The sequence below is a fragment of the Zonotrichia albicollis genome, chromosome 4 (genome assembly GCF_047830755.1).
Source record: "Zonotrichia albicollis isolate bZonAlb1 chromosome 4, bZonAlb1.hap1, whole genome shotgun sequence".
Lineage (NCBI taxonomy): Eukaryota > Metazoa > Chordata > Aves > Passeriformes > Passerellidae > Zonotrichia > Zonotrichia albicollis.
In genome coordinates, this window is record NC_133822.1 from 41,699,959 (window position 1) to 41,722,132 (window position 22,174).

A 22,174-nucleotide genomic window follows, 5' to 3' on the forward strand; every position below is an offset into this window, starting at 1 on the left:
CAAGAATGAATTTGCCATGGGGGAGAAAGTATTAACTGCAAACTGGGGAAGTACTACATAGGAAAAGACACTTCTGTGGAGGTAGATGGATGCTCACTGGATGCATTTTTAGTAGTTATTTCCTGAGTGATAGCATACATCCATTCACTTGTCATTTCTCACTTTCACATGGAGGCAGCCGTGGTCATACTATGTCATCACCATCCACACTTGGTTCTAATGATTTATGTCTTGTCATGAATGTCTTCACCAATGTTTCTTTTTTTTATTCCTGCTCTTTATAGATGTGTCAATTATTGCTATCCCACCCAGCTCACCCAGCTCTATTTCCCCCTTCTGTCTCATGTCTGTTTGAATTTCTTTAATTGATCAAATTCTCCATCAATTACACGATTTATGCTTTGTTGTTTTCTTTGGTTGGTTTTTGGAGTTTTGTGGGTTTTTTGCTTTTTTTTTTTTTTTTTAAATTTGCATGTAGACATCCTGCCCTTGCTCACGAAATACCTTTCCACTCTTTCATCTGCTTTGGGACTGTAATGTTGCTGAGCTGCAGAGGTGCTTGAAAAGAACAGGTATTAACATATTAAGTCCAGTGTATCTTTTTCTGATATATTTAATATACAATATACGTGAAAACCGTTTTTTGTATTAACTATTACTCCTCACATTTCTTTGTTCATTCTTTGAATCTTTCACCCTCCTGATCCTGCAGTATCACACTAAAACATAAAACTGAGTGAAAAAAAAAACAAACCAAAAAACCAAAAATCAAACGATCCAACATTGCTGAGAGGAAAATTGAATAGAGAAAATAAAATCAACTATTTGAAATGATCATATGCAGTCTGGAAGGGAAGTACATTATGCACAAATCGTGAGTTCCCGTGCAGTCAAGAGGAAGAATTTTGAGCTGATAAAAATGCAAATGTTTACAGATAGGCCTCTTTCCTAAGGGTGGGGTGTAGGATAGGCCTCTTTCCTAAGGGTGGGGTGGAGGATTTCAAGACGAAATGGAAATACTGCTTTGACACAAGGTCATTGTTTGGGTGAATGACAGAGCAATTTGGTCATTGTGCCACCTAAAGATGAGTGAGTGGTCTATTGTTTGCCTATCAAGGTGGCTTTTTAGTGTTTTAGGCAACAGATTGATCTTTTAGCGAGCAGAATACTAGAGCAATCACAAGATATAGCCTCCAGGGCCTGACAGGAACGAGCTCAGCCCATCAGCCAGGAGCATGGAAAACAGGAATCTTCTCCGTGGTGGACTGAAGAGATTGGTCAAACAGTAGTACTGAGCTGAGAATGTCAGCTGGGAGACCTGTACCTGGTACAGAAACATTTGGTTCTGCAAAACCCCTGGAAGCTTAAGACACTCATACCTCCTTGCTCACACAAACATTCCCCTAATTTCTCACGCTTTGTCTGTGCTCTCCACTTCCATCCAATCTAATGAAATGAGTTTGAACAGGATCTAGCACTAGCAAAACAGTCCAGAAAACAGTTTCAATAAAGTTAAGATCTACACACAAACTATGAAAAGTCTGCTTTTTCTCTTCTCAGATGAAGCCCATAATGGGATTTTACCAAAAGCCCCCCAGTTAATACAGGATGATGAGGTGAGCATTTAGATCTTGGTCACCTTAAAAATTTTTGACCAAATATTGTAATGGTCCGAATACTCTAATTCTCACTCTTATGTTAAAAGTCTCATAGTAAGTAGATTAGATACAGGCAATCTACTTATATTTGCTGTGACACATTTTCTGTGTCTATTAAAATGTTGGATGCTTGTGTTGTTAGCATGTTGGTCATAGGATGGGCTGAAGTACTGACACTGATTCATCACATCTGGCCTTTCCAAATGGTCTGCAAACCACTCTGAATTTTTCTGAAATGGTGCTGCTTCTTCAAAAGTTAAGTGAAAGATCTCCAGAAAAATTCCTTTCTGCATCTTGGTTTTGCTTGCTTTATACTGTTGGTGACCTACATTATAGGGAATGTTTTCTGTTAGTCAATTATATGTCCTAATCTTTAGAAACAGAAGGAGAAGATCTTTTTCATGAAAAGAAAATAAAAATTACAAAATCATGAAGCATGCTGGATACTGAGGATTAATTTGGAAATTTTTTAAATCCTCAGGGAGAAGATTCTGTGGAGATATAAGAAATTTCTCCTTCTTTTCAGTCAATGTGTTGCATGTTTTTATGCTATCCCTGTGTATCAATGAAGAGGAACATTAAATGACTATTGTGTGCCTTGAAAAATGTATCCACTCAGAGAATTCTATCATAAAAGATAATGATGATATGTACCCCTCCCACCTTTGCTTCCTTCCTGTGAAGAAAATAGGACATTATTCCCATTTCATAGAAAAAGCACTGAAGCACAACCTACCCACCTTCCCTCAAGACAAGCGGAAGCAGGTACAGACAGGTACCCAAACTGCAGTGCTTTAAACACATCATCTCCTTCTTTGCTGTACCAAAGCTAATTTTATCTGCCCAAGAGCCAGGAGATATGACAGAACTGTGCAGAACACATCTGCCAGTCTTATAAAGCGGTATTGAGAACCGTAATTTCCAAGTGCCTGGGGAAGGAAGCCTCACTGAGCTACAGCCATAAGTGCAGAGGAGGGTGCTGAACTGGAAACAGAATGCAAGAGAATTTATGTATGTTCAGATAGTTTTATATTCTCCTTCTGGGAAGAAATTCAAGAAATCTCCTCAACAGAACAGTCTGCAGGATTGCTTACCTCATTATTTTGATTTTTCAATTGACCTCTAGATATGGAGAGGTAAGGTAGTATTTTTAGCAACATTCAAAATGGGCAGGAGCCATTTACTGCTCACAGTCCCTTTTGATTGCTTCTCTTGAGCAAGGAGAAAAATGTAACAGACATTCAGGTAAAAAAGAAAGAGACAATGAACGTCAGTCAAGCCATAATAACAGTGTAGTTAGGATGATTTATTTATTTGCCAGTCCTTGTGGGCTGCTTTGTGCTGACTTCATCCTGTTGCTTTAACCCTCTAGGCTCTGCATCATCTCGGGTCTGCGACTGTAGAGCTGCATAAGCTTCTCCATTCATTTCCTTTGCAGCACTAGGATTTGAACGACAATGAAGGTGAAGCAGGGTATTTATGGCAGGCTCAAAGAACCTGACAGCCTGTGATGCAGCTAGCCAGTCACTCGAGCGAGATGCCCAACAGAGGAGAGTGAAGGATGTCAAAACACAGCTCAAACCCCCACACAAATAGCTTATAGAATGACATAGTTTATGGATGGGTATTTTTCGTTGGGGGGAGGGGGCGGTGGGAGGTCTACTGCATTGGAAGAGAACTGAAATCGGGGTTTTCATTGCCATTGTAATCCCCAATCCTGTTATTCACTTCCAGCGTCTCCCCCGACAGCTCACTCGGGCTCAAACCTTGATAACCCCATTTGTTTTCCTTTCTCCAATCAAAGAGCCTTCGGCTGAAGACTGGGAAGCGCGGAACACCGGCGGCCCCCATAGGTTCCCCGTTCTCCAGAGGGAGCAGCCAGGGCTCCCCGAGAGGCGGACACGCCTGACGGGAGGCTGGATCCGGAGCTCCCCGATCCCCACCGTCGGCAGCGAGTGGCACGCCGGTTCCTGCCCCTCCGGACCCGCCAGCGGCCCCGCGCAACAGGGACCGCCTGCCGCAGCGCGCCCGGCACACACAGCGGAGCCTCACCCAGGCTCGGCCGTGCTCCCCGCGCCAACGCGGCTCCCACCGGCTGCTCTCGGGAGGGGGAGGCCGTGTGGCGACACCGCCCCTGCCCCAGCGGGCACGGCACAGCACCGCACGGCGCCCCCGCGCCCCCTGGGGCAGGGGAGGACCGCGCCCCGGGCGCCCGGCGGTCCCTTAGGGCGCCTCCCCCGACGGCTCCAGCACCGGGCACGGCCCCCGCCCACCGGGGCAATAGACGCGCCCCGCTCCGGACGGTGGCTGCCCCTCCCTCGCGGGACCGCGGCCTCTCCCGCCGCCGGGAGATCCCCGCCCCATCGAGGCGGCCCGCGTCCCCTCTGGCTGGCGGCGGCCGCGACCCACGGCCGGAGGGACGCGACGCGACACCCGCCTGGCCCCGCCCCCGCCCCGCCCCCGGGAGCCGCTCGTGGCAAAGTCACCGACCCCCGAAGCCCGCCGGGCTCCATCAAACGCCGCGGCCCCGCCCGCCGACGTCATGGAAACAAGCGCGTCAGCCTCCCGCCCGCCAGTGGCGGCGGCGGCGGCGGGCGGGCAGCGGAGCGGGGCTCCGCCTCCGCGGGCGCCGTGCCTACCGGGGCCCCGCCTCCACCTCCCCCATTGAAGGCTCCGCACGTCGAGACCCCCCCTTCCTGGGCCGAGAGAGGGGCCCCGTCACGTGGCCCGCACTCCGCAGGCGGCGAGGGAGGCGGCGGGGACCGGCGGCCGCGGCGCCGGGAGAGGAGGGGGCGGCGGGCGCGGGCAAGTGAGTGACCGCGGCGGGCGGGCAGGCGGGCGGAGGCGGGAGGCGGGCGGATCGCTGCGCTCCGCCCCGCCCCGCCCTGCCCGGTGGCGCCCGGCTCCTGTAGCGGTTGCTCTGCGGCGCAGCGGCTCGGCGGCGCGCTCGGCGCTGCCCGGTGTGTGCGGGGGAAAGGAGGCGGGCGGGCCCCGGGGAGCGGCGGCGGCGGCGACGGTGGGAGCGCCCGAGAGGAGGGCGAATCGCTGATTCCTGCCGGTAAGGCGACGGGGGCGGGGCGGGAGGTCCGCGCCCCCCTTCCCTCCCCCGGCTCTCCCCGCGCCGGTGCCCCCTCCCTCCCTCCTTCCCTCCCCAATTCGGTCGCCGCTTCACCCCCCCGCCCCCTCTCCCGCCCTCCTCGCGCGGCCGCAGGGCGGGGGCGGCGCGGCGGGGCCGGCCGGCCGTGGGCAGGGCGGGGAGCGCGGGGACCTTGTGCGCTCGGCGAGAGAACGAGCGGGCGGCGTCAGGTTTACGGGCGCCTCGTCCTGGCCCCCGACCGGCGGCTGTGTCGGCCCCACGGCGCAGAGGTAAGCGCGGTGGCGGCTCGGGGCGGCTCTCCTCCCGGCTGGCCGACCGGGGCGGGCAACAGCGCGGCGGCAGGTGCAGCGTCGCTCCGCTCCCGCCGCGGGGCTGCGAGCCGCGGCCGGGCTCGCTCGGGGGGCCGGAGGGCCGGGTGCCGTGCTCCTGGGCTCTCGCCGGTTCTCCCCGCAGGTAACTGGAGCGTGCACCTGGCCGCCACCGTGCAGCCGGGGCACGGCGTGACCTTGAGGGCAGCGGATGCGGGGCTGAGCCGCCGCGGGAGCGCACCGCCGCGCCGTCGGGGACCCCGCGGCTGGACACGGCCGGCACGCCACGGCCCTGCAAGCTCCTGGCGGGCGGGCGCGCTCACGCCGTGGATTAAGGTGGTGCTCAGCCCCTGCCGCCCGCCGGGTTAAGTAGCCGGGATTAGCCCGCTGCGGCAGCACGACACCGACATCCCGGGCACTTCGCCGCCCCGCGGGGGCTGGGAGCCCGGCACCCGCGCAGCCTCGCCCGCCCGCCGCGCCCCCAGGGCTGTGTTCTTGGCCGCGGCTGAGTCGTACGCAGCTCTCCGTCGGAGCGGACGGGCTGGTTTGATTTATCGATGCCCAGCCGGGCTGCTCATCGACCGGCGCACACGAGGAAGGGATGCGGCGCCGGTTGGGGTGCCGGGAGAGCGGAGCCCTCGCAGGCGTTTCGCCGCGGGTGAGCCCGACCCCGCCGGGGCCGCTCCGCTGTGGGAAGCGCCTCTAACGGCGGTGTCATCCTCGTCCCGGCGGTGCGGGTAACCTTTGGCTGTTGCACCACGTGAGTTTGGGAGCGGGCTGGAGCCTCCGCCGGGGATGGCTGGCCGGTGCCGAGCGCGGGAGGCAGCGCTCGCAGTGGGGAGAGTGGGGTGCGTGTCCGCGCCGCCGTCTGCCCTGGCTTCCTGCCGAGCCCTTCGGTCAGTCGGTAAAGGCTGAAGTCGGAAGGACTTAGAATTTCGAGAGGAAGATCTCGTGAAAAGCGGTTTGTTGTCCCCGGGAGCGTTTCCTTTCGAGCGGCCGTGCGAGTGTTGTTCGCCAGGGGCAGGAAGGGGCTCAGCCTGAGCCCGGGGAAGCGTTTAGGAGCGGAGAGCTGTGGTTCAGTCTGTCCCAGGGCTCGCAGCCTCAGGGGCAGCGTATTAGTTCAGCTGTAACAGGCGGTTATGTAGTGCTGTGCGGGATCCACAAAAATCTTTTTTACGTTTGACTTTTTAAACTGTAGGGGCTCGTGACGAGAACAGTAACAAAATTTAGGGGGCTTTTTTTCTTGTCATTTTAAGATCCGCATTACAGAAATCCTTAAATACTTGTTATGTATGGCATTTGTGCATTTATAATTTTAGTTGCTGAGGCTTTCTTCTCAAGGTCTGTTCAGAAGGAGCTGGTGACACCTATGCTGTGTCTGAAACTGTCATTCTGAAAATGTTTGCTGGTATCTCACCTCACAGTGCTTGAGAGGTGACTGGCTAGGTGATTATTCAAATCATGTCCCTTCTTAGAAGTCAAGTTCCAAGCCCACAGTGCTGGTGAAATATCTTCATCATTAGTGGCTGGCAATCTTGACTTCCTGGGGAATGAAGTGAGCGTGCCTATGGAAGACTACCTCCTGTAGGAAAGCCTCTGCATCCCTTAAACATTCCTGGCTCCTAATGAATTTGGGGTAAAATAATGTGTTTTGGTACTTGGAAAGGTGTTGGTTAGATAACTTGCCAATTCCTTGGTTCATGATTCTGTGTGTTCAGAAGGTGGTAGCTGTAGCTATAGCCAGGGCCATTTTTTTTCCAGCTGTTTGTTGGTGCTTTTCAAGGATTTCTTCCAAACACCACAAATTGTGAATTCCAATAGAAGTAAACTTGTGTATCTTTAAACTGTTGGCTCTTCTGGCAGGAACAGCTTCCAATGTACTAGGGCTTTAATACTTATGGCATAATGAATGGAAACTCTTGGTGTCAGTGGAAAAAGTGGTCACTGAATTCAGTGAGGAAAAAAAAAACTCCTACACTTCAATGTGAAATTTTCAGTCTGGAAGAGCATCATTGTGTGGTTCGGTTTATTGCTGCTCCTTCTGATGATTATGGTGACCGACCCAGGCTGAGTTAGCTGAAGGAAATGTGAATCCTGTTCTGTATGCAGATACTTGCAGGTTTTCCCAATCAATGTTCCTATGTCAGTGCTGAATTGCAAAATTGTTACTTCTGTCCACTCACAGAAAAACGCATGGAAAGCCATGTGGATCACTCAAATGATACAAGCCAAAACTTATTTTAAAGGGAATTGTAGATGTACTATTTGTAACTACACATACTGCTACTTATGTATATGAAGCAAATGTTTGTGGGAATTTAAAGCAGAAAACAAGACTTGTGTCACATTAGCATTGAGTAAACTGTATCGGTTTCTTACACAAAGTTGTATTACGTACAGATAATGGTGCAAGGGAAGGATCCCCATTCTCCAGAGTATGTATGTAATACACATTCTGCTAATAACCTGGGGTTAATCCTGCAAATTGAAATCCACTGTAGTCTAAAGGAAGAGTCTCGTTTAGAAAGTCACTCTTTTGTGGACCACAAAATATGGAGAACTTATGTCACCTGTTAAAATTGCAAACATCTAAACTGTTTTGTAGAAAGTTCCAAGGAAATTCAGGCTTGAAAGTGTCCTGTAGCAAAAGCACAAAGGTCTAGTAATTACTTCTATTCGCCTTAGTTTTAGCTGTTTGAATTTATTTGTAAAGAAGGATGTGATAAATGGGAGGTAATCATGAGGTGATATTAAGAAGGAAGATACATAGGCTGGATCTGCTAAAGCCACCTCAAAAACAGATGCTTTGGAAGAATTAGCTTCACCAAACATTTCAACATTTAAGATTTTAGAACTGGAAACTTACTATTGACTGACAAGTTCAAAATGAACGTGGCAAAACAATCAATAACATGCCATAGCAGGAGAGTCTCCCTTGACATGAGGGTGGACACGATAACCTAAAGTATCTTCTAACTCGAATTTCTTCCATTAAGGTAGACTAAATATTAATGGCATTCTTTACCACTGAAATGTGACCTCACTAATGTCTTTCAGTGTTTGAACTCTTCATTTTTATATATGTTCTCTTCTGTTTTTAAAGAGAAAATAGGACTAGTGCAAAAAGAGATTCACATTTTATTTAAAGGTGAAGTCAGAATGTCAGTTAGCCAAATTTAATGCGGAATAGCAAACAGCTATGATTAGTCCTGGGCATCTAAAAGTAAATATCTTCTGAGAAATAAGAAAGACTGCTTGAATCTATAAGAGATAATAAAATCGCAATAATAGACTTAAATTTGTATTCTCTAGTATTCTCTACTTGTCTTAAGTAATAATAACAATAAGACTTGTTAAAAGTTGCAGTTCAGAAGATAAGGATCTTTCTCTATACAGTATTTTAATTAAAAACTAGATAAAATCTAGGAGTTGCAGAATTGTGTCTAAAAAGCTTGGATTAGCTCTGCCTGCTGGCTTTCTAGAGTGTGTGCAACAGTCTCAAGCAAGGTTTTTTGGCTTTTTTATTCAAACCTGTTAAATTTTCTCAGAAGACATTTTTATGTCTTGCAAAGTGTAACAGGTCGAAGAACAAGGGAGGCAGGAAAGATAAGGTGATACTGTTGCTAGTTTGAAAAAAAAATGAACCTATGATACTTTGTGTAGAGGATGGGTATTTCTCACGAATATTAAGATTTATTAATTTATTCAAGATAGCTTGCCTTTATAAAGACTGGATTCCTCCTCTTTTCAATACCTAATGTTTGTGTTCTCCTAACTTGAGTTCAGTTAGCTGAAAAGATCATGTTCATTAATTGAACAGCAGAGTGATAAAAAAGTAAGATTTCTTTTTTGTTGTTCATGAAGCCTTCCAAACATATCTTAATGCATGTGAAAAATAAAAATGTGTTCAGCAGTTTCACACAGAAGATGTAAGCAGTGATAATGAGCAGTATAGAAGGAGGATTTCCAGGAGGTGACATGTACAATGAAATCACCAGGCAAAACATTAGACTAACCCATCTTGAAACAGTTGCATCTACTCAGACAGAATGTCATTTCTACACAGACACTTGGTATTGTCCAGTTTGTCTTTTATTTTTAAATTATTAGGCTTTCAAATACTGTTAATTAAAATGAATTTCTAGTTTTCATGACAGATTTCTCTTGATATGAGCAGTATCTTTGAAGGAGCTGTCTGTTCAAGCTATTGGTATTCAAGTAAACATTATGAAAATGATTTCTGCTGCCATTTATAAATCTTACTCTAACTGACAGATGACAGCAGGAGGTGTTATTAGTTTAATGTTGGTGAATTGCAAAGTAGGTATGAGGCTTTCTCCATTGGTATTTCAAAGGTCTTGTGGGAGAAGAAATCTAAGGAAAATGTAGGAGACATTTAAAAAAGAAATCAGAAATAGCTTTGAAAATAAATATAGCTTATTTTTTCGTCCAGTAAGAGATAATATGTAATTGCTGTTACAAAGCAGACAAATAACATCTGCCTTGCCTTTGAAGGGGAATGGAATGAGAAAGAGAATATATTCCTCCTTTCTGGTGTTGGCAAGTGCACTGTGCATTTAAAGAGTGCATAGATCCATAGATCCAGCATGACATTTGATGGTCATCCTCCATAGTGCTGGCCATTAAGTCTGGCTGGTTTTGCCACTTACAGCATGACCAGTCTCAGCACTAGGGGTAGGTAGTCCTGTCTTCTTGCTGGCTATAACCTGATGTTGCTTTGTAGATGAGAGTTAGGTAATTTTCTGCATGGCTTCCTATTTACAGTGGACTTCAGTGGTTTGAATGTCTTTTTTTTTCTTAATATTGTGTTTGAGCTGGATGTTGCCTTTATTCCCAGTGAGCACAGGAAACACCATGTTCTTGAAACACACTTCTTGGAGCCTATCACTTGTAATCTGCTACCCTTACTTGTGCCCTTATATTCACAGAAAGATAAGGTAGCAGCAGGGAAAACAACACTATTGGTTTCTCACCACTTGGTGTACAGTGTCTGGTCCTGTAGAGAGGAGGCCCAGGATGTACCAAGCTCTGCACAGTTGATAGCAACAAACCCCAACTCAAGGCAGGAAAGATGATTCAGCCCACTCTGCTTTAAGCAGCTATCTAACTTCTGGGACGCACCCCTAGGGTTATAGTGGTGTTCTCTTTTCCTGCTTACATGGTCATTAAAACTTAAACTTTCATATTAATTTCAAGATTTTGAATCAAAGATGAACTTAGTCGCTTTTGCCTTACATACAGCAGTGAAAGAAACCCAAGTGCTCTTCAGTGGAGTGTTACAGATGTGCCCTTATTTCTGCACTTGTTATTTGACCAGTGACTGGTGGCTTGTCTGCATGGCTCTTTCAGGATTGCCCCTGTGTCTCTGCAAATACAAGGATGTGTTCTTGTGCTGTGTATTTTGGCTCCTGTCTAGATTTTAAATAAAACAACTGGTGACTCCATATGGGGATAGGAGGAAGAGTCACTAGCTGTGTTTGGTGGAGTTTTCCATTGTAGAAAGAAAAAAACCATAGTGCTATGGTCTTTATTGAAATAAGGAACTTAGGCCTCTAGCAATAAAGAAATCTTGTAGCTACAGCACACTTCTTAAAAGAATATTGTAGAGTGTTCTAAAAAGTTCAAGGTGATCACTGTGACTCTCCAAAAGCTTGGAAAATACTTGGTTTTGTATGGTAGGTGTTTCAAGAGATAGGAGTCTTTTAAGTCCCCATCAAAAGATTTATTAGTCACTTCTGTTAATATGTTGGATGCTTTTTTTATATTCCAGAGTTTTCTCAGACTTTTATGATGGCCTTCTGAAGGTGCTGGTTGATCAGTGTAATCCAAGAGGCTGGGTTCAGAGAGAGCTTAATTTGTAATTGTCTATTTGGCTTGTCACTGTGAGTGCAAAGTTTCAGTGGCTGGCTGAGGTGACCTTTCATTTCCATCTTAGCCTAACTGCAATAATTCCCCCCTCTTTTGTGCCATCTCTGCCACTTTGAGTCTACTCAAAGTGCACCACTAGATGGTTTGTCACAATCTTTGTGCACAAACTGGTCTCTCCAAGGTGAGAAGTGAGGCTCACATGAGGAAAGCAACACAAATCTTTGGATTGATGGTTGGGAATGTTCCTCCTTGTGCAGTAGTCATGTGAAACCATTCTCTGGAGAGTATTAACCTTTTCTCATGGGAGAACTTGAACTTATTGTTTTGATGAGAGAGTCGTTTGAGTACCAGTTTTCAACTAATGGTGTTCCATAAACGTATATTTGGGTTTAAACACAAGAACTATATGCCTAGGTGGTTTCTGATACTGCAGTGGAGTAAAAGAAATTTTGCTTGTGTTGAGCATCCAGGCTTGCTGATGTTTTTACATAGAGAAGACTGAGTAGATAGTAACAATAAATGGCTAGAAAAGGTGGCAGTTAGCCCTTAAACTGTTTAAGGGTCGTATTTTTGAGTCTCTTCTGGTTGTTTGGATCTAATAGATTAGGATCTCAATATGCATATTGAACAGGAGTTTTTCGCTTCCATGCAGGTGGTACTGCTATCAGTATTGATATTGCACTTCAAATGGCTTTATGTTGCTCGGATCTGCCAATTTTTCTTTACTTGGGAATGAAGCTGGTGCAGAACTTCATGAAGCCTATGGAACATAGTGCAAATCAATACTTAAATTAGAGCAGTGTCTACCAGCCTCACTCAGTTGAGGTTGTATGCAACATGAAATGATTTAAACTGGCTGTCAGGGTCTGTGCCAGATGGCTTTCAAATATGCATAATTGAGACTGACAGCTGGAGAGAGTAGGGAAGGTGCTTTACCACTGCTAGCACCACTGCTTTACTTCTGCTTTATTAATAACACAAATCATTGCAGTTTGTGTTCACCTACTTCTGCTCTGCAATCCAAGTAGTTGACATTGACAGTGATTTTTCTTATTCTGCAAAGAGCTTGCTTTGCATAGTGAAACATCTTGACATCTTCACAAAGTCTGCTTTAATGCATTTTGATAATAGGTAGATCTTGTTGTAGTGACTGCAGATCTAAGGATTTGTTCCTAAACTAGAGCTGTATTTCTCAAGTGAGTTAAAAGAGATTTGGAAATAAAGGACTAAACTCTCTGGGATTTGAGAAAGGCATGGTCTCTTTGTCTGGATTTGTGTGTATGTGTGTTGTTTACTGGTAGTGGAGGCACTTACAGTGGAGTTATCCTTCACATAGAGTTATTCCTTCTGCAATGCATGCCAGGTTATGGGAATCTTTTGAAAGAACTTTGGTGCAAACACACACATCCAAAATTAGATGCCAGCATATAAAGCAGTGGTACATGCTAAGTCTTGCTTGTGAGTAATTTGTGAATGGCTTTCTGGTTTTTTTTTATTGATCCTGATGTTGCCGGGCACTGGACAGCAGCTCCTCAAACCATAATAGCAAAATGGTTTAGAAAAGTTGTCTTGGTTGTGAAAAGTCTGATACTCTAAAGCTGTGTTGTGCTACCTTCTAACACTGGAAATTGGTTTACCAGATGGAAAAATACAAGAGATGTATGCTTGAGGGGAGTACTTCATATTTTTTGGGAAGGTAGTTAAACATTCTTGACAGATGAACCTCTCATTCCAAAACTGCAGCGCTGAATTTGCATAAGCTTGAAGTTTTATATTTACCTTCTTCTGATAGTCAAATCTAAGGCTACAGAAATTGTTATGGAGAATAAGATTGTATATATAACCCTGGGCAAAATGCTTTGAACTGGACAAAGTTAATACATGTTACTTTGAGGCAGCCATTGTAAAACAGGCCAATTTCAAGCTCCTGATGGGGAGCTGCCCAAGGCCACTCCTGAGCATTACTGAGCTGACACAGTACAAACACATCTGACAGGCTTTCCTCTTCGCTGTCACAGCTGGCAGTAGCTGAAAATGGTGACGTGGTTGTAGGGCTACTGCATGGCCTAGATTCCTGGAGCGAGGGTGAGCAGGAGAGCTGAGGCTGGCTGGCACCTGTACCTGCCATGGGGATGAGAATGCCTGTAGGAAAGGTCTTGGCCACCCTGCAGGACAGGGAGCCTGAGCCAGCTGCTGGGCTCTCTAGGGCTGGCAAGGACTGGCCCACGCTGGGCAGCACCAGCAAGAGCGTGACCAGTGGGCTTTGTCTTCAGTTGTTCTTGTGAGGCCACGTCCAAAAATGGTGCCTTGTTTTTTGCACCTCTCCTGGCAGTCGATGAGGGGCTGTCCTGTGGTGTGTGGAGAGAATTAGAGTGAGGTGGTTTTGCTTGAGCTGGAAGGGGGAAGGCTAAAGAGGGACCCTGGTGATGGTCTGTAGTGGGGCTTTGCAGGAAAGGTGCAGCCAGGCCTGTCTTTTTCCCAGGATGACTGTGGGGGTGTGGAGAGGAGCTTCCATGATTGACTTGAGCTGGTGAGGCCTGTGCTGGCTGGAAGGGGCAGTCCCTGTCTCCGTGTGACCTTCAGGAGGAACCGCTGGTGTTGCTGCTGTCCTGCTTGTCACCGGTTCTCATCTCGGGCTGTCCCCTGCCCTTGGGGTCAGGTGAGCGAGGTGCTGGCGCAGGGCTGTACCTTCTGGCAGTAGCACAGCCTTGGGTATTCCTGAACTAACTGTGAAGCCACATCCTTCCTCTTGCTGTGACATGGTAGTGCAGCTGCTTGATATGCGAGTTCAGCCCAGCCGACTGTGCTTAACTTTGGCAGAGCAATCCTGGCCACTTACATAAGCGTCTTAAAAAACTGAAACCAGTCACTCTGGGCTGCTTCTGTTGCTGAAGCGATGCAAGCGCATCTACGATGAGATGCATGTGACTATTTTAGATCATGTCCTAGGTGGCTAAATATAATATTTTCATAGATATGTTTTAATTTATCCATTGGCTATTTACAAAAAGCACCTGAAGTGCCTACCTTAGAGGCAGATGTTCCTGTTTGGGCAGGTGAATCTTGCATATGATGGAAGGAATGTGAAGTTTTAACCCACAAAATGCACACAGGCTTCAGAACTTGAGATAGACCCTTCAGGTGGTGAAAACCGGTGATGGGAAAGAGCACATTTTCAAGACTGACTTTTAAAAAAGCTCTTGCATCTGTTGCATGCAGTCTATTACCTATTATTGAAGTACTAAATCATGGGGAGTGATTAATGCTAGAATCAGTAGTTGTTCAGCTGTGTACTAAATGTGAGGGTTTCAGGTTAAAAACTGTGATAACAAGCCTCTGTAGATCCTTAAAGGCAGCTGTAGTAATTCTAAAGTATAAAATTCTGTGGAATTTACTGTAGAAACTTCACCAAGAGGAAGGATGCTCATGTTTCAAGGGGCTTTTTAGCCCTTTCCCCCACACCCTACCTACTTTATATAAACGGATCATGTGTCTTAACTTGCTCATTAGAACCCTAATGTCAGCCTCTCAAATGTGAAGTGTGTTATAAACATAGTTAGTTGGGAGCTTAGCAAGGCTCTAGTTGCTGGATGAGTTAGAATTTGTGGTCTATTTCCTGTGAATATGGTGTCATATTTACTTCACTCAAGCAGGTTCAGTGTAGTTCTCTGCCATGTTTTGAGTTGGCACTGGCATTGGATTATCTGGTGAGTCTGGTTAATATAATATAACCATTCTGCCTGAAAAAAAAGCATTTTTACTGTCTGTATACCACTCTGTGTACCTGCAGGAACTTCACTGTTGTCACAAGAGACTGCAATAACTTGGGGAAATAAGGGATGATCGGAGTGGTTGGTATGCATCCTGACACTCGATCATCACCATGTTTGTGATAAAGAAGCATGGCTTTCCTTGCTGTGGTTGCTCTGCATAAAACATATTGAGCAGCCTAGCTGGAGTCCTGGGAACCACCCAGGCACAGCACACAAATAGAGAACACTGCAGGAGCTCTGAGTTTCAACAGCAAAACTCTGAAGTGGCTTGGTTGCATGATAGGGATAAAACTTTTTAGTCAGCTATAAAATATCATGTAAGCTCTGTAAGATGGGAACCAGCTCAGCCCACACTGAATTACTAATTTTGTGAATCTGCCATGTGAAAACGAAGCTGAGAAGTGAATACCACTTTCTTGTAGATGGGGAGAAGAAACAGCCATCTAATTTGCTGAAGGGTGGTTATTCTATTTTTACAACCTGAAACAAGTGAAGGCTAAATTATGTAGCTACAGGCACATTCTTCTTTGGTAGGTAGTAATCAAAATCTAATGATTAAAGCTGTCAAAGCTTCTTAAAGTTCATGTGAAGTTTAAGATGATGGAAATTTATCTTTTTTTTGGGAGGAGGGGTGTTTTGCTGTTCTTCTAAAGGAAACTTTAAGACAAAGGCATTCATTGCACTTGTATGACTTTCTCATATACAGATTTCTAAATAGTGAAACTTAGAAATAGTCCCCCAAAAAATTATTTGTTGAATGCTTAAGAATTCATCAAATAATTGGAAAGAATTTTATATGAGCTTAGCCTTGTACCAAGTTAAGAAATGTGAACTTTATTCAAGACAAAAAAAATCCAGTCGATTTTGTAGACTAAAAAACGTGGGTGTCTGTGGAGTTTTTGCCAGGAAGGTATGTTGTTTTCTCATGTTGGCCTGTAGTTTTGGGTTCACCTCCATGAGGTGATGGCAACAAGCTATCAATCTGTCTGCTCAAAGCCTATTTCTCTTTCCAAAACTGTTTCCACAGCCGCCACTGTGTCAACACCGTTCAGTCATAATTGTCAACTCCAAAGCAGGCTGATCAATGGAAATGCTAAATAAAGCAGCAGGGCTCTTGCCTCCGAGCCTGTGTGAAACCAGATTTGCCAGGAGGTGTGTGCCTCTGAATATCAGCAGAAAGGCTCACTGTTTGTTATCTCCTAGTCCAACACTGTTGTGTGCCTTCAGGGCTCCTTTGCTCGAGGTTGTCTTGAACTCTGAGTTTTTCACCTTGTCTTCCAAGTGAAGTTGTTTTCTAAGAAATGGACAACTAAAAGGGTTTAGTTTTTCAGAAACCGAGAGACTGGAATCCATAGGACTAAAAACTTAAATTGCAGCTATGTGATGGTTTTAGTTGTTGAGCTTTTGGTTAGTTTTTTTTTTATTTAATTTTTTAAAATGTATTTGAAGCATCAGACCTTATGGTACTTGTTAGTACTGTTAGAATTGCTCCTGCTATTCATCAGATATGAGACTTTTAAGATGTGACAGCTGGTTGAGGATCAGAAACAAAATACCAGCTCTACTGCCCATTGACATACATGTCTATGAAACACCAAGGAAGTTCTTGGCATGCTTTAAACTAAGTGCATTAGATTTGCAGGCACAGCTCTTTTAGTGCTTTCTTACAAGGTATCTTTTTCACAGCTGATAAGTAAAATGATGTCTGTACTCCCTCTGCTGGCTCTGCAAAAGTAGCTTTCATGAGCTTAAATAGCTGAGTAGCACCTCTTACAAATATGCCTGCGTGTAATTCTGAGTTAAGAACAGTTTAATGAATAGAAGAGGGATTTTCCTGAAAAATGGGTCAACAAATAGTTCCTGAAAGCCAATCAGGTGTCTCAGATGCTATCTCCTGCTAAAATGGTAAACACTGGTGTTGTGTATACCTTTGTAATTGTAGTCTGATCTGTTTTTGTGTATCAACAATTGGATGGGGTTATCCATTAAAATACTTGTACATCTAGTTATACATCTAAGCTCTGCTCTTATAGGTATTGTGTTCCATATGTATATGAAGAGCTATGATTAGAAGCCTCACATGGGGAAAGAAAACTTACCTACTTCCATAAATTCGAGTGCCATATACCTTTATTTGCTTATTCTGAGACTACTTGTTTTTTTCAATGTGAAGAGATGTTCAATATAAAAATTCTTAGCCAGAATGGAAAAAGTTTAGGTTTGAACGAAGTCTTGGTGTATAAATAGGTGTTATGAATGTAATCAAAACAATTGCACTTGGAATTCAGTAGACATCTTTACATGCCAATGTAGTTCTTTCTGTTATCTTGCTTTCTGGTATTATTATTCTATTATACTACTGCTCTGGTTATTTTTAGTTTTTGGAATTCAGTGACCGTTTAACAGTTTCAGAGAACTAAAAGGGTAACCCACCCTAATATACTGGTCAGTAACCAGATAAGTGGAATAATAATCCAAACTGCCTTTTTACCATTTACCAGTTCAAAACGTCTCTGAACAAGAATATTTGAGCCTTTTGACATGGAGTCTGGTTTCTGGTTGTGAAGTCTGATGAGATTTTCTGGATTTTTGACCCTGCAAGATACATTTCCAGTCTTTGTCCAGACACTTTACTGTCAAATATTCCAGATCAGTAAAAAATTGAGCAAGCTCAATTAAGAATTTAGTGTGGCCACTACAGTTCCTCATGTTGAATTTCTCTTTGGGTGTACCTGTGGCTGTCTGTAGATGTCTTCAGGCATTGCTGTACTGAGAAGGGCATTTTGGCTGCATAAAACCAGACAGTTGCCCAGGCCTTCACAATGAGGTTAGAACAAGTCATCTTCTCAAAACAAGTGAGTTCCTCCTACCAGATATGCTCTTACTCCCCCTACTATGGTGGATTAAGTTTCTGAAGTTTATCCCTGTGACTTGGCTTATGATCAGAATTCAGAGTGCTACTAACATGCTCAATATTTTTTTTTAATGTTCAAAGTTCCATTTTAACAATCATGTAAATTGACAAGTAAACCAAAAATTGTGGACCTCCATAATATAGGCCATTAAGTTTAGCTCAGCAATGTCTGCCTTCAACCTTGGTCTTGTCAAACAAGAACAATGGAGGATTCTCCATGCACAGGAAAATGCATCAATTTTTTAGGAACCTAATAGTACATTTCAGAATCTCCAAATTAAAGAGTCAGAGAATCCTGATCTTAAAATATCTTGAAGTAATAAAATAGCTTGGTTTAGGCTTCCTGTGGGCAATTTTGCCATGATGCAATTGTTTAAATACTTGAAAATATTTGCTCTGTGCAAATATGCTTGTGACAGCTGATGGCTTATTTTAATAATAATTGCTCAACAACAAGGTAAAGTTTTAGTAACTACCTACTTTTTCAGTTTTGAGAAAGCTGTCTTGAAAGCTGTTTAGCTTAATTATGTGCCTGAAGCATCACACGTCAAACTAGATTGTGACTTTGACAGACAGCGCTGTACTGCCTAAAATTGTTCTTTTACACTTAGTTTGATTCTGGATTCTGACTGTATACTCCTTTGATCACATTGCTGGCTTCCTTTATTAGATAACTGTTTAAACACCAACAAAATTAGCTATTCCATCAACCTCCCAAACAAAACCCCAAACAAACCAGCCTCTACCCTAATTTCATGCTGTGTTGGTTAGAGCAGAAGATTTCAAAGGCAATGGATACATGTGCAAAAATCTGATTCCTTTGGCAGGGTTATGACACACTAAGTAGCAACTTGCTGTTAGTAACCTAGAGCAAGCTACTAGACACTGGTAACAAGTCTGAGTGCAACATACAAAACTACTTATAAAGGTTCAGTATAATGCATGGCTTTTGTCTGAAGGTGAACTGGGAACATTTTTTGTAAGCTGTGTTGCTATGTCTGAATAGATATGAAGAGTCCATTGGTAGAAATTTTTGTCCTTCTTGGAACATCCCTTTCCTTGAGAAAAGGAGGAAATGGAAAACAAATGTTGCAAAACCAAGCTAAAAAGTTAATATGTTAAAGACCATGGTAGAACTGGGCTGTGAATGTGCTTGTCATAGTGTACAGATTTGAATTTGTGTGTAACTTAAATGACCCAAATTCATAACAACTTTGAAATTAGGTTTATGGTTGGTTTTCACTGTGTAGGACTTATTCATTAACTTTCTCCTCATCTTCCTTACCAGTGTTTTCCTTACCTCAGGTCTGAAAGTGTGAATAACAAGTCTGCTACTCGTTACTAGCGGATTACATACTTGCACCAGTTTTTTCTAACTCTTGTCTACATCAGGTAGGATTTTTTTTGAAAGGCTACTGAAATAATGCTTAATTATAGAGGTTTTCAGTTGGCTTCTTTCTATGTTTCCCTTGATAAACTAATGAAAATAAATCATCCTTAATGGAACTGAAATGCAGGTTTTTGGAGAACAGTCCTAGCATAGCTGCTTCCTATTAGGCTGCTTTCTCCAAATGCTTCGTGTCCTTCAAGCTTAAGGGTCTATTGAAAGTGCTGAAAAACCAGCTGATGGCATCCTTTGAGGAAAACAGGGATACAGGAGTTTGCTTAGGAAAGTGGAGCAATAGGACCAGAGAAGGAATCTCCTAAAATTACCTTCAGAAAAACTGAGTCCCTAACTGTGAGAGTTTGGGTAATTTGTGCTATATTTTACTTCATGGTGCCGTGTCATTTTTTGGTTTTTTTTTTTCATGATACTTTATCTTCTCAGTCACTTCCTTCCACTGGGGAAACAGACATTTCACTGAGTATTACTAGCCTCAGGCTAGAGGAAGCTCTTGTGTTCCTTACTCTGTTTTACCTGTGTGTTGCATACGATAAATTTGTGAGTTGCAGAGTTTAGATTAAAAATATAGTTGGCTTCTTACTTAACAAGGTCTGTGGGCCCCTACTCAGCTGTATAGTGAAATAATCTCATGCTGAGCCTAGGTGTGATACAGTCAGATGTGCAATGGTGCTGGTCCTTTTGAGGGAGTCTGTTGGAAGCCATGAGCTGAATATACAAATCTTGATTATTTTAAGAGTTTTGCCATCAGCAGTTCAAACATCCTGCTGAAATTCAGGATGTTATAAGTTTGCCACTTGAGAAGCTGATACTGCCTTTCCCAGTCCCTTTTCTTCAGAAATAATGTATGATTTTGGTATCACTAGAAACAACGTGATTGTAACTGTGTACAACTTGAGCAATGTGCCACTGCAAAACAAACACTTGTGGGGAGTAGCTTTCTGTAGAAGGAACAAAATAGGTCTGACCTTGCTGAGACAGAGTGGTGAGCTATAGTCTTCATGTGTGGGTTGTCTCTTGGTCCTGAGGGTCAGCTGCAGCTGAGCTATGAGCATTTAACTGGGCTAAATGCATTAGGCTCTCAGTCCAGATACCATCCTTTGGAAGGACAGATATTAAGCTTGTCAAACTAGCAATTGCTGCTGAGGATTCAGAGCTACCTTATCAAAGACTGACACCTCACTGTATATGCCTGAGGTGGTTATGCTGCAGGCATCTGAGTGCCTGCTGGTTTACCACTTCAGTTCTGCTGGCCTTGTGCTTTGGTAGGGCAGGGGAGTGATGGAATCGGGGAGCTGATCCTCAGCACAGAGTAGGTTCAGCTGGTTGTGATGGAGTTCTTCAAGTCATGGCCTTTCTCCACCTAGGGGAGGTGTGCCAGAGCTAAATTAGACACCTAGCTCACCTCAGAATTTGAATGATTGTTGATTAGCCTGGAAGCAGAGCTGTGTGCAAAAGGTGCATTAGGATCCACTGATGCTAGTGAAGACTTAAGGCCTTTGGCTTATGGGAAGTGGGAGTAGGGATTTCCTTTGTTGTGTAGTATAGGACTTATAAATATTATCATGGAGCATGGTTTTATTTGCGCTTTTCCTGAGCTGCTTTCTTTTTTCTAATTAATTAATTAAGCACTGATGTCTTTGTAATCTCAGAAACCTAAGGAGTTATACACAAGAAGTACTTCACTACTGAAGACTTCAGAAATGAAGCTGTGATTATTAATTGCACATAGCCACTTTGTATACCAATTTTATATAGCCTACCATGAGAAATTAATTAAATTTACTAAATCTGCTTGAGCCATTGTCTGACAGTCATGTCAATTTGCTGTTCAGTCCAAACAGTGTCTGCCCTTCACTGAAAAGTTATGTACCGTGCTATTTTTTTAGTGGCAAGCCAGTTGAATTGTGTCCTGGGTTTGCTCAACCCACTTTAACTTGAAATAACAGAGGGAAGAGAAACCTTCCCTTAAAGGGAGATTTAATGTTATCTTTAAGGTGGCAGCCATATAGTTCTGTGATGAAGATGCTTCTAGCATTAGCTGAATGTGTGTCTTGTCCCTTAAGCTGACATATCCACATTGCTTGTGCGACTTCTACAAATAAATCAGCCCCTCCTGGTGTGTTGTGGGAAAACTTGTTCAGACAGTAGAAATGCTGCTATTCCAATTTTTCCACGGAGGTGGGGGAGATCCTTTTTGGATGACAACTTTCTGCACCACAAAGCTACAAGTAGCCTACTCACAGGTGGAACCATGAAATGCACGGCTACCATCACAGCTAGTGGGAGGGAAGGTGGAGGCTTGGGAAAAAGCACCATGGCATGGTGCTTTCTTGCTCCTTGGATCCTGGAGAAGGGCAGATTTCATGGCTAGGAAAAAAGATTATTTGTTTTTAAAGGCCACAGAAGTACATGGAGAAAGAAAGAAAGAAAGAAAGAAAGAAAGAAAGAAAGAAAGAAAGAAAGAAAGAAAGAAAGAAAGAAAGAAAGAAAGAAAAGCATTAGTAAGGGAAGAAGTGCCAAAACCATTTGGAGTGCTGTATATCCCATGAGAGATGGACTTAGAGCAGGACCCAAAATGAAATACCTTCTCAGAGGCTGAGGTGCTGTAAAGAAGAGTAGGGAAGCACACAAGAAGTGTGTTCCAGGCCCAAGGTTGCCTGTGTGCCTGTTGCAACAGCAGAGCTCCCATACTCTGTTACTTCATTAATGCAGTTGGCAGAGCCCATGGCTTTTCCCAATGCAAAAGGATAAGGGTGGCAGGTGTAAGTTGCAGTGTTGTTAGTGTCAAATAATGAGAGCTGCTTCAGGACCTCTGTGGGTGGGAGTGTTACACCGTGTCATTGCAGCACAGCCATACCTTTGGTCACCTGAGGATGTGACAGACTTGCTGCTCTGTTAGTTACAAAGTGCTGTGATGGGAATCTCAGCTTTGTGTGTTCTGTCTGCCAGCACTGCTTATATATTCCCTGTCTGTGTTAAAGAAACAAGCTCCTTAGAGTATTTATTATCTTATATTGGATGGTGGAGATGGGATTGTCATGTGTGTACTGATCACAGAGCAGTTAATTTACCATCATTCTACACGCTGTTGCCAATAGCTATATTGCAGTAATGCTTCAATGTGTGTAAA

General features: G+C 44.3%; 2 protein-coding genes across 8 annotated transcripts in view; one reads left to right on the forward strand and one right to left on the reverse strand.

Annotated features, from left to right (window-relative positions):
• Positions 1-807: 807 nt before the first annotated feature.
• Positions 808-5,473, reverse strand: LOC141728958 (uncharacterized). Its single transcript, XM_074540239.1, has 3 exons — positions 5,448-5,473; positions 4,298-5,365; positions 808-3,098 (listed from the first exon to the last, which is right to left on the reverse strand). Exons 1-3 carry the CDS (start codon positions 5,471-5,473, stop codon positions 2,969-2,971), a joined length of 1,224 nt encoding a protein of 407 aa, XP_074396340.1. The 3' UTR covers positions 808-2,968.
• ATP2B1 (ATPase plasma membrane Ca2+ transporting 1) overlaps positions 4,573-22,174 on the forward strand; it is a 60,220-nt gene continuing 42,618 nt past the window's right edge. For 5 of the 7 annotated variants that reach the window (XM_074539636.1, XM_074539639.1, XM_074539640.1 and 2 more), the window contains exon 1: positions 4,573-4,716. The gene's annotated coding sequence lies outside the window, so the exon portion shown is untranslated. Of the gene's footprint in view, positions 4,717-4,876; positions 5,025-5,567; positions 5,824-22,174 lie in introns of those variants that run through there. The other 2 variants (XM_074539637.1, XM_074539638.1) reach the window with 2 other exon arrangements.

Bases quoted from the DNA above. Each gene is read 5' to 3' on its own strand.
- LOC141728958 (XM_074540239.1), bottom strand. From the start codon at position 5,473: ATGTCGGTGTCGTGCTGCCGCAGCGG. The intron at 5,366-5,447 runs GCTAATCCCGGC...CCCGCCCGCCAG, and splicing joins GTGTCGTGCTGCCGCAGCGG to GAGCTTGCAGGGCCGTGGCG. The intron at 3,099-4,297 runs GTAGGCACGGCG...TTCAAATCCTAG, and splicing joins GAGGTGGAGGCGGGGCCCCG to TGCTGCAAAGGAAATGAATG.